This window comes from Dama dama, chromosome 5 (genome assembly GCF_033118175.1).
Source record: "Dama dama isolate Ldn47 chromosome 5, ASM3311817v1, whole genome shotgun sequence".
In the NCBI taxonomy this organism is placed as follows: Eukaryota; Metazoa; Chordata; class Mammalia; order Artiodactyla; family Cervidae; genus Dama; species Dama dama.
In genome coordinates this window covers 49,982,345-49,994,896 of record NC_083685.1, presented here as the reverse complement: position 1 = coordinate 49,994,896, position 12,552 = coordinate 49,982,345, and the positions used below count along the sequence as shown (strand labels likewise).

Genomic DNA, 12,552 nt, shown 5'->3' with positions numbered 1-12,552 from the left:
TTCAGAAATGGTGAAATATGAGTCTTAGAATCAGATAAGTGCATTATTGTTTTTAATGCTGAAAATATTTTGTCTATCTTGTTCATATTTTACTCTGATATGCATTTTAGAATGTATTATCTATAAAGTTAAACTAGATCCAGTATCTTATATATGAAAGCTCACTTAAAAGAGATTAATGACACCAGAAAGCATTAGTGTATATGTATTTTTAAATTTGTTTGTTTAATAGTAACAAAGACATGATTTTTTATAACATATTTTGACTGTCAGACCACATTTTGAGTTTAGCTTAAATGAGGACAGAGATTAAGGGGCAAGAATTATTTTCATTACACATTCTTAGAGGTTTATATAGAAGGCCTACCTGAATGAAACTGTGTTCCTAAAAGCAATTATATAGCATATTTTATATGTCAAATTTATATATGTTGTGTTCCTACAAGAATCAAAAGTAGTAGATAATCTATGGGACATATCAGACATATTTCTTTTTTTTTTTTTTAATTCTTTTTTATGAAATTTTTTAATTAAAAAAATTTTTTTTCATTTATTTTTATTAGTTGGAGGATAATTACTTCACATTTGTTATTCTCTTCTTGTTTATACTGAGAATTTTTCCTTTGCTTCTCAAAAAATATTTATTTATTTTCTTTTGGTTGCACTGGGTCTTCGTTGCTGTGCCGTGGGTGGCTTTCTGTAGTTGCGGTGACCAGGGGCTACACTTTGTTGAGGTGCAGTTCCCTCAAGGTCTATCCATGTTTTTACAAATGGCAAGATTTCATATTTTTATGGATGGATAATATTCCTACACACACACACATACACACACATAGCATATCACAGCTTCGTTATACATTCATCTATCGATGGACACTTTGGTTGTTTCTATTTCTTGGCCATTGTGCATAATGCTGAAGATTGTGGTTCATGTATCTTTTCTAGTCAGTATTTTCATGTTCTTCAGATATTTCATGTTCTTCCTGATATTACCTAGGAATGGAATTTGTAGATATTATGGTAGCTCTGTTTTTAATTTTTGAAGAACCTCCCTACTGTTTTTCATAGTGGCTACACTGATTTACGCAGGAGAAGGCAATGGCACCCCACTCCAGTACTCTTGCCTGGAAAATCCCATGGATGGAGGAGCCTGGTAGGCTGCGGTCCATGGGGTCACTAAGAGTCGGACACGACTGAGCGGCTTCACTTTCACTTTTCACTTACACTGATTTTCATTTTCACCAACAGTGTAGTAGGAGTCCCTTTTTTCTTCCTCACCTTGACTCTTCTTATCTTAGGAATTAACTGTCTCCTTTCTACTTTGTATTGCTGCATTATTTTTGATGATGCCTCTACATTCACATATTTAAAACAGATAAGCTTTCATATCACAAATCCAAATTCTGTCCTCTTTGTGCATAGAAGAAAGCCCAATCATCCTAACATGGTTGAACTTCATTTTGCTCTTTCAGTGAATACCTGAATAGGCTGGATTCCAGACAAAACCTGCCTGTAGCACCAAAGTGAGCTTCTCCCTTATGCTTTCACAGTCACCTGTTTGCTGCTTTCTTATAGCTTGTTTTCAATATCAATTTCATGGCTATACACAAGTCTGATCCTTTGGAGATAAATCATCAAAGAGATGAATTGATTCTAAGTCATTGACTAATACAGACTTTGCTTCTTTGCTGCTAGATTTAATAAAATTGTGAAACGTTGAATGTAACTTGCTTAATGATTCTTATACAATTAAATATCCAATTCAAATAAATGGTGTGAATGTTCAGAAATATTTTACTACTTTCCGCGTCTGTCCACGTCTCCATGTTGTTCAGTATTCTATATTAATGCAAAGGTAGGTCTTAGTATTGTACTTTATGTACTTCATTAGTCTCTTTTATAAATATGGAATATAGTGGACCCGGAGACGGCCTTGCAGCGCAGCTATGGGTGCCCCGGGTGGAAAGGTCAACCGGCCGCGAACAGAGCTGAAGAAGAAGCTGTTCAAGCGACGACGTGTGTTGAACCGGGAGCGGCGACTGAAGCATCGGGTGGTCGGAGCTGTGATAGACGAAGGACTGATTACGCGGCACCACCTCAAGAAGCGGGCGTCCAGTGCACGTGCCAACATTACTCTGTCTGGGAAGAAGCGCAGAAAACTCCTCCAGCAGATCCGACTTGCCCAGAAAGAGAAAGCAGCCATGGAAGTGGAAGCCCCTCCCAAGCCAACCAGGACTAGTGACCTGCAGCCCAAATCAAAAAAGAAGACAGCCCCCCCCCGCCCCGCCCCCCCCGCCCAAGATGTAGATATGGAGGACCTTGAAGATAAGAGCTAATTCTGAATCTCACACCCTTTCCACCAGAAGATTCTCAAGCTGGAGCCAAGAGGACTCGATGGTTATTTCAGATGATTTTGGAGAGAGCATTGCTCCTTTTCATTCTCCCTATATTCCTCTTTCCTAATGGCCTACTGACCTGCCCTGGAGGGATGTATTGAGAAAAAGAGAGTAGAAAAGAAAAATTGCAGAGGGAGTCCTAAGCAGTCAACTGCATTTGTAATAAAGCCCCCTCGTTCCCACTGAGATGTGTGTGATTAAATGTAGGAATTGGGATGGGAAAAGGAAAAGGGGCCGTGAGTGTGGAAACAAGACAACTGGAAAAATGGGACTCAGCGCTTACTTGAGCAAAGGCAACAAGAAGTTAAGTTCCTTGGTGGCCCTGTCTCCCCAGTGACAAAATTTCTGACAAAACTGAGGATTATTGTAGAGATGTCGGAGGAGGCGAGGGTCCTGAAAACAGCCCTGCCACCTCCCCTGTGTGACCAGGGTGGACAAGTGACCATGATTGTCTTTGCTTCCATTGCTGGATTATATTTTTAATAAAGTGAACATTATTTAAAAAAAAAAATGTGGAATATATTAAAAAAAAAAAAACTCAGAACATATACTTCCTTTGATTGTGACTATGTATTACTGCAGGCAATTTGATGTTCTTTTTAATGTAATAGACTATTGCTCTTCACTTGCTTAGCAAGCACTATTTATGACTAGGTGAAACCTAAAAAGCAAAATCTTATTGAAACTCAGAGTCTTATAAACAGTGCCTTTGTAAATTTATGATGTATAAGTTGAAAAAATATATTCATAATGAACTAATAATTGGATTTGAAAAAAAGCCTCTTATAATTTTTTACTTTGATTCTTGGCTTTTTAAAAATAATTGGATTTTACTGAGCTTTGTTTTTTTCCTTGAGAATAAATTTGACACCACATATTTGCTCAAATAAAATACACTCTCATCATAGTTTATTCACTGTAAGAAAAATAAACCAGAGAATGGGCTGAAAAATATTCGTTATTATTTTTATGCTAATCAGCACTGGGGACAATAAGCTATTTCTATTCTTATTTCTGAAATCAGTTGTCCTATACTTAACAGTATCTGAAAAAAAGTATATGTTAATGGTTCAAATAATAAAAATGCAGTGAAAGGAAAAGAAAGGAAATGAGGAAAAGAAAGGTGAAAGCAGATTTAATAGTTTATTAAGATAAAGAATTTATTTCTACTATATGAATGCATTTATTTATTGACAACTAAAACATGTACCTGCTTGAGTAAGCAATATAACTGGAGTGAGACTAAAATATAGTACATGCCATCTCACTGCTGTTTTCAGCCTTAAAAATATAGGGCTTTATAAACTTATAAAGTTTATAAAATTATTATTATAAAATCTGCATTTCCAGATTTTTATAATGCTTGCAAAATACATTTGCTTTATTAAGAATAATTAAGAATTCTAGCATAATACCCTAGGTTTTTTATTCATAAGCCAGATTTTATTTTGATTTTGTAAAATGAGAATCTGTCTATCTTTAAAGATATTAGAGCTTTTCTTACACTGCCCATTAATGTATGCTTGCAAAAGGCAAGCACCCCTGCCACTACCACCTTCAACAAGCAACATGGGGATAGTGAATCATACGTAATTATGCTCTGTTTTCTTCTGAAATTCAACCCATGAATCAGTTAATTTATATGGAGATTTGCTGAGCTTACCATGGCATTTGTATATCTTAATCCTTCTTTTATTAGCTATACTTATAAGAAAATTATACCATTATTTTCCTACAAGCCTTAAGTCTCAGCTAATTAGTGTAGTCAAAAATATTTTCAAGTGGATATTTTTCCATCTTAAAAATTATTCATACTGTGTGTCTCTGTTTGACTGAATGTTTTTTGTTATTTGTACATGTGTACTTTATTCTTTTGGCAGGAATAAGAACTCAGAAAGCATAGTCTTAACAGGACTTGAGGTTTTTGTACTTGTCAGTTGTTTGTGGACTTTATCCATAATTGGTAAGAGTCTTATTTTTAGCACTAGTCACTTATTAACATTTTTTATGAAGAGAAGGTTGATTTATAAGTAAAAGGAGAAAGAAATTCTGTTTTCTAACTCTAGAATTTTGGCAATTAATCTGACAGTTGTAGAAGTTTTTCAGCATTTGTCAGTATGGTGACAACAGAAAGGGTGTTTGGAACACAAAATTATGCCCGTCAATTATTACTCTATATGTTTCCCTCCCCTTCACACACTGATTACTTAAGATTCAAATTGTATTTTCATCAACATTTGTGAGAGATTACATTTACCGAGTTTTGTTATTTTGGTCTCTTCTTTTTGAATTCTAATATTATAAAACCCCAAGATTCAAATAAGCACTTAAAACACCATTTTATTGTTTCCTTGAACTTATTATGCCATGGATTTGAAGAAGTTTAAATTCTGATTCTCAGTAAAGTGATAGAAGCATATGCATTAAAAGGAGGTCAGATTGTAATGGTAGATATTCAAAAAGAGAGTTTATCAGGTGAACCATGCAGATCTCCTGGAGAACATGCCTAGTCAGCTCAAGAAGGGAGGGCCTGTTTCTGGAGAAACAGAGACAGCTAGGAATTAGTGGGAGGTCATTAAAGTAGCTGGAATTCAGTTTTTGAAAGCTTTAGAGCATTATAAAATAATTTGGCTTTAATAAGTCACATAGAAAAACGTTAAAGTTTGAGCAGATACATGACATGTACTAAATTATATTCTAAGGGATCATTGTGCATTATGAGCACTTTAATGAGGGTAAATTGTTGACAAATTAGGGTATTGTTTTAAGATACAACCATAGTCCAGTTGAGAGATGTTGGTGGCTTTAGTAGTAGAAGTGATTAGAAGTGATTAGATTCTTGTTATTTTTGAAGATTTACTGATAGATTTGATGTGGAGTGTGAGAAAATAGAAGTGTCAAAGATGAATTCAAGGATTTTGAATTAACCAGTTAGAAGAATTAAATTTCCATTTGTATAGTGAGGCAGGCTGTGAGAGCAGGTTTTTTTCTGGTAAAGGTGGGAAGTTCAGTTTTAAGCTTGTTAAGTTTGACTTGTCTATTAGTTTACTATAAAGTTATGTAGAAATAGAAGACTAGCAATTAAATGTATATGGCTAGAGTTCAGGGGAAAAATCTGTGTTGGAATTAGAAATTTTGAAGTTGTCTGCACAGAAATGCTATTTAAAGTCCCGGAACTGGATGAAATTGCTCAAGGAGACAGTGTATATAGAAAGACAAAAACAGAGAGCAAGAGAGCATTCTGGAATATTCCACCATTAACTGATAGGAAAGATGAGAGGGAACCAGCGGAGGAGACAGTAAAAGAAGACTGAAGATATCAGAGGAAACTAAGGACAGTGGTGTGGTCAGAGGAAACCAACAGATATGGAAGTGTTTAAAGAATGCGTACACGTCAAATAGATTGCTGACAGAAAATAGACTATTAGACTTAGCAGTATTTTTAGTCCCTGATGGTTTGTAACAATGTTACACACGTACACACAAAGGAATTTTAGTGGAAGTATGGCTGGCTGAAGCTATTAGAACGATCTCAAAGGAACATGGAATGAGAACAGGGCAATTAGAGACTTGTGAGTATGAGAAACACTTCATAGCAAGTTTCCATAAAGGGGAAGGAGAAAGTGAGATCAAGATATGTTTCCTTTTTCTTAATCTATAAGAGAAATAATGGACATGTTTGAATGTTCACAAAAATTACTAATAGGTGAAAAGTTAAAACAGTGCAAAGAAACTTGAATCACTGGAGTAACGGTTCCTAGGTAGGCAAAGAAGGATACAATGTAAAGAAGAGGAGAGTATTAAGAGCACAAGGTTAATTCTTATCAACAGATGGTGATCAGAATTATGTGGACACAACTTCTGGCAGGTTAATAGATAGTGTGACAGGATTTCCATTTGTTTTCATCTGCTTTTGTTTTATCAATGTATGGAAAAATTGTGTGCATGTGTGTAATCCTATACATGAGAAATGCTTACTTGTTCAACTGATTAATATTGCTTATGTAATGAAATTAAAAGACGCTTACTCCTTGGAAGGAAAGTTATGACCAACCTAGATAGCATATTAAAAAGCAGAGACATTACTTTGCCAACAAAGGTCCGTCTAGTCAAGGCTATGGTTTTTCCAGTGGTCATGTATGGATGTGAGAGTTGGACTGTGAAGGAAGCTGAGCACTGAAGAATTGATGCTTTTGAACTATGGTGTTGGAGAAGACTCTTGAGAGTCCCTTGGATTGCAGGGGGATCCAACCAGTCCATCCTAAAGGAGATCAATCCTGGGTGTTCATTGGAAGGACTGATGCTGAAGCTGAAACTCCAATACTTTGGCCACCTCATGCAAAGAGTTGACTCATTGGAAAAGACCCTGATGCTGGGAGGGATTGGGGGCAGAAGGAGAAGGGGATGACAGAGGATGAGATGGATGGATGGCATCATTGACTTGATGGACATGAGTTTGAGTAAACTTCAGGAGTTGGTGATGGACAGGGAGGCCTGGGATGCTGCGATTCATGGGGTCGCAAAGAGTCGGACATGACTGAGCGACTGAACTTAACTGATGTAATGAATATCTGGAAAGAGTTAAAATAGTTTGAAATAAACATGTCAGGTACATTTCTTAAGGTACTGCATCTGTATTGCTGACTGAGATACTGGTATACATGTGGACTGAGAGTGAGGCTAATGAAGAGGGAACTTCAGGACTGCTCTCATGCATAGATCCTTTCTAATATTGTTGCAACAGGCCCTAGCCATTTTACAATCATAGTTCTATTTATTTTTTTCCTAAAGAGAAGTTTACCTAGGAGCAGCTTTGAACCTGCCTGCCCATGCATCCTCCTATAAATGACTTGGGAAAACAATGGTCTAAGTCTTTCTGCCTTATAAATCTTGAGCAAGTGCTTCTCATTGACAGATTATTCCAACCTGGGACCTGGAACTGTATAGAGAAGGGGGTTCTGGCAAGTGTAGTTCATTTGCCCTTGAAAGGCTGAAGATGATGCTGAGTAGACAAGAGACTAGCCAGCATATCACCTTATGGAAGGAAATACAATTAATTGTCTAAGATGACTTTGAGATATTCAAGAGACTAAGACTTAAAGGGAATAAACATTTATTGGGCTTCCCAGGTGGCTCAGAAGTTAAAGCATCTGCCTGCGTCTGCCTGCAATGTGGGCAGACCTGGGTTCGATCCCTGGGTTGGGAAGACCCCCTGGAGAAGGAAACAGCAACCCACTCCAGTATTCTTGCCTGGAGGAGGAGGAGGAGGAGCCTGGTGGGCTACAGTCCATGGGGTCTCAAAGAGTCAGACACCACTGAGAGACTTCACTTTCACTTTCTTTCAGCATATCTGAAAGTGGAAAATAGTGAAGTATTTATTGAAACCTGATTGATTCTAGAACAACACAGAAGGGTTAAAAGTCAGTTTGGAATAAAAAAGTAGAGCAATGAAAGAGCAAAAATTTTTCAGAGTGTCTTTAGCCATGTTCAGGGAAGAGGATACCCTGATTTTAGGGCTCTGTTTGCCATTCACTAATAGTGCATTCAATATACTTATTGATCATTCACACTAGGTACTAAGGATATCATTTAAAACAAGACAGAAATGGTCCCTCTGTTCAAAGGGCTTATGGTCTTGGCAAGCACCATCCAACTGAATGTAATTCCAGTCCCAAATGTGAGCCACATAGGTAATTTTAAATGTTCTAGCAGCCACAATCAAAAAGTTAAACAGATGAAATTAATTTTAACAATTAAAATTCACTCACTATATATAAAATATGTATTCTTATTTCAGTGTTTAATCAATATAAAATTATCAATAATATATTTTACATTCTTTTTCTTGTTTTATACTGTTTTCAAACTCTATGTTGTTTATTTTACATTTATAGCACATTCCAATTTGAACTGGGCACATTGAAAGTGCTCAACATGCTTAATGGCTACAGCATTGAATAGCATATGTCTTCTAGACATCTAGAAGTTTAACCTGAATACATCTTCAGGACCTCATTGTGAAAAAGTCTTGAACTTGAACTCTGGACCCACATATCACTTTTTGGTGATCCATCAAGACTTGCTACCTGTTAGGCTGTCTTATGTTTCTTTTATGACATAAAATATCCAAACAAATTACTGAATACATGAACTGTAATTCCTTAGCTTTGAATAACTGCATGCTGGTGTCACTGACAACTAGTGTATGTAAGTAAAGTTAATTTACAAATCCATTCAGTGCTACCACTGCCTTTCAAACATGCATTCTTCTTTAACATATATTGGCATGCCATAATGAAGATATATTATGGGCTTTCTTCTTTTTCACCAAGGGAAATAAAAGTAGATTGGGGATTGAATATATTACTTTCCTTTGGGAAGCTGAATTTGGGTTTCAGAAAATGCTGCGTTTCTGTACCTGAAATTAAGGGAAGAGAAAAAACAATTCCTGAGAAGCTTAAAATGTAGGTTAAAAAACCCTGATTATTTCAGCATATGTTGATTTCATATACAAGTTTCACCTTTAAAAAGAAAAACATATACCATAATTTGATTATAATTGAAACAATCATTGAGATTTTTTAATGACTGAATCTATTTCTTTATGTAATTATAAAATTACTTAATTACTAAAATGGCTAAAAAATCTCAAAACATATAGAATGTGCATTTATTTGCTCTACTACTCTAGTTTATTGTGACAGTTGAGGGCATGATGCTTATCAAAATCCGTGCAACACTGGTGTGTATTGTATTTTAACATCATTATCTATATATGCCACAATTAGAAATAAAACAAAAGCTGTTTTTGAAAAATTTCTGTCATCTCAAACACAGAAGAAAATGGGCTGAATACATACAAATTATTTTCTGTTGTAAACTTAAGAAGTTGTGTTTCAATTTCTTTGTGGATGTGTATGTGTAGAGATTGCAAGGTTACTGCTACTAGTATTTGCTTTGTAATGCTTATGATGTATAATAGAATCTCTATTTTAGTGTGTGAAGGACATAGAAAAATACAAGTGTTTATAAATTAAAGAAAGAAATGAGAGCTAGAAGACTGGGAAATTGTATAAAGATTAATAATACCATTGGAAATCCAATTTGCCTGCACAGAAAATCATATTTTCTAGGAGAAATATTAATAGCAGAGATGTCTAAATGTGTTATTTAAAGATTAGACTTCAAAGGATGGAAGAGTAGGAACAAAAACAAAATCAAACAAATAAGGACTAAGAAACTTGAGATCTTACTGATGATTGATTGCCACCTACTTAAATAGCTTTTGATAGTAATAAAATATAAATGGTTATTCAGAGTTCTATATTTTGAAAGAATTTGTGGTGATCATTAAGTGTATTTTGCCCAGATTAGTCCAGAGAAATTTAAGATACCTTATGGTGCCAAATAATTGGCATCAGAACAGAAAAGGATATGAACTTCACATAGGTTCTCAAATCCTGATTCTACAGAAATGAAGTAGTGGAATTCATTTTTACAGAAAATATTATTAAAATATACTCATATGCCTTTCATGTCATTTTATTCCTTTTAAAATGTTACCATATTTTCAGGAAAATTTATGCAGATATTGGGATGAAATCTGTCTCAATGTTTCCATATATTGTTCATACATAAATGTGGTATCCACATTCATGCTATGACAAGGTGCATCAATTTTTATCACTGGACAGATTATGTTCTTTTTGTAATTTGTAAATTACAAAATTTAGAAATGTCTCCCCAAATATAATTTTAGGGACTATATTCATCTAAGGCATTTTTAATACACAGTAGAATTTTCTTTTATAAGGATCATTGTTAGCTCTCATTTTTCTAATTAGTTTAATCTGAAAATACCAAAAGAAATTTATGAGACCTTGTTTAAAAAATATCTTGAAGGTAATTGGCTTTAAAATCTGCTTTAAAATAGAATGATAAAGCTCAGTAGCATACAACTCTGCTGTTTCTACCATGTCTTAGTTTGTATGGCATTATTTTCTGGGAAAGTCTTTGATCTTTAGGCTTTGCAGGTGACTCAGTGGTAAAGAATCTGCCCTCAATGCAGGAGACATGGGTTTGATCCTTGGGTGGGTCAAGGAAATGGCAACCTGCTCCAGTATTCTTGCCTGGGAAATCCCATGGACAGGGGTGCCTGGTGGGCTACACAGTCCATGGAGTCCCCAAAGAGTCAGACACGACTTAGTGACTAAAATATTAATAACAAAACAACTTTGATCTTTAATTTAACCTATTCATCTTCCACCTATATTTAAAGGTCAAAATCAAAACTTCTGCTAATCCCTTGAGATTCAGAATGAGCTTCCACTTAGTGATGAAGGTTTTTCTACCTTAATTAACTTTTTAAAAGAAATTCTATTCAATTTGTATTTTGTTATATTGATACTTTTTGGTCTCAGTACCTTGATTTTAAACCGGAAGCCAACAACTAGATTTTTACATTGTAGTTTTCTTTATCGCTACCAATACCTAGAAAGTCAATTAACTAGATGTCAGATCTTTAATAGTTTGTAACCAATTGAGACATTGTTTCAACTTGTATGTGTGGGAGAATAATCAATTGTATATGAATAGTTTCCTTAGTTTGGAGAAAATAGGGCATCTCAATTTTAAAAACACAGTATTATTAAGAATTGGATATAGTAATTAAGGAGAATTATCAGTCAAATTATTTTCAAGAGTGTTCCTAGGTTTGGAGAATGATGAAACAGTGATAATCCTAATTTAGTTGATTTGTAGATAAAATTTGTTTATTTTTGTCTTTTGAATTTTTTGTACATAGAGCATGCATACATGCTAAATTGTTTCAGTCATGTCCGATTCTTTGCGACCCTGTGGACTGTAGCCCACCAGGCTCCTCTGTCCGTGGGATTCTCCAGGCAAGAATACTGCACTGAGTTGCCATGCCCTCTTCCAGGGGTCTTCCTGACCTAGGGATCAAATCCAGGTCTCTTGTGTCTTTTTGATGATAGCCATTCAGTCAGGTGTGAGGTACTATCTCATTGTCTTAATTTGCATTTTTCTGAGATAATTAGCAATTCTGAGCATCTTTTTAGGTACTTGTTGGGCATTTTAATGTTTTCTTTGAAAAAAAAACGTCTACTCAAGTCTTCTGCTCATTTTTAAATTGGATTGTTTGTGTTCTGATATTAAGTTGTAAGAGCTGTTTATATATTTTGGATATTAACTTCTTATTTGTCATATGCCTTCCAAACATTCTTTCTTTTTCAGTTGGTTATCTTTCCATTTTTTCAATGATTTCCTTTGCTTTGTAAATGCTTTTAAGTTTAATTAGATATCATCAGTTTATTTTTGCTTTTGTTTCCTTTGCCTTAGGAGACAGATCCCCCTACATAGTTTCTTTTAGGAGTTTTATGGTTTGGGGTTTTATATTTAGATTTTTAATTAATTTTGAGTTTATTTTTGTACATGGTGTGAGAAGCTGTTCTAATTTCATTGTTTTACATGCAACTGTCCAGTGGTGCTGGGAAAACTGGACAGCTTTCAGTAAAAGCTCTAAGAATATTCTAGTCTTCCTCTGATTGAGTTTTCTAACTTGTAAAATGGAGTTATTAGCAATACTAATGAGGATTAAATGAGTTAATATATGTACTAGCCTTAGGGTCTGGAACATTCTAAAACTTTAAATAATAAAAGGAATATTTGGTCATAAATATTGAATGTGACCAAAAAAATAGAAAATAACTCTACAGTAAAAGTCTTGAATAGCATTTTTCAAGAAGACAGCCCCTTGTCCCAGTCCTGCTAGATCTTCTATGAACTGAAATTATTTTTACTACTATTTCAGATGTTCTGCTTGCTTCCTACTGACCCATGTGCCTAAGTAATAGGTGTGTTCTGCTCTGCGAGTCACACAAAATGGTGTGACCTTCTTCATAAACCATATTCCCAGGGAGGCAGAGTGATCCATCTTAAATTAATGTATTTTAAAAAGACTAAGCAAATGAAACTTAGGTCTTGAAGATTGTTCTGTATTTGTTGTCCTCAGGATTTGAGCTGACAAACAGTGGCATATACTAATTTATACACAAGTCTTATTGTTTGATGCCATATAGCTTTAGTAGATAAGGGGATATTTATGAAAGAGTTGACTATCTTAAAGTGTGAGAACAAA

The 12,552-nt window shown here is 35.0% G+C and overlaps 1 protein-coding gene across 1 annotated transcript; it reads left to right on the top strand.

The window, feature by feature from the left end:
- Nucleotides 1-1,921: 1,921 nt before the first annotated feature.
- On the top strand, nt 1,922-2,801 carry LOC133055791 (uncharacterized protein C11orf98-like). Its single transcript, XM_061140895.1, has one exon. The coding sequence runs from the start codon at nt 1,947-1,949 to the stop codon at nt 2,334-2,336; it is 390 nt and encodes a 129-aa protein (XP_060996878.1). The 5' UTR covers nt 1,922-1,946; the 3' UTR covers nt 2,337-2,801.
- The last annotated feature ends 9,751 nt before the right edge of the window (nt 2,802-12,552 follow it).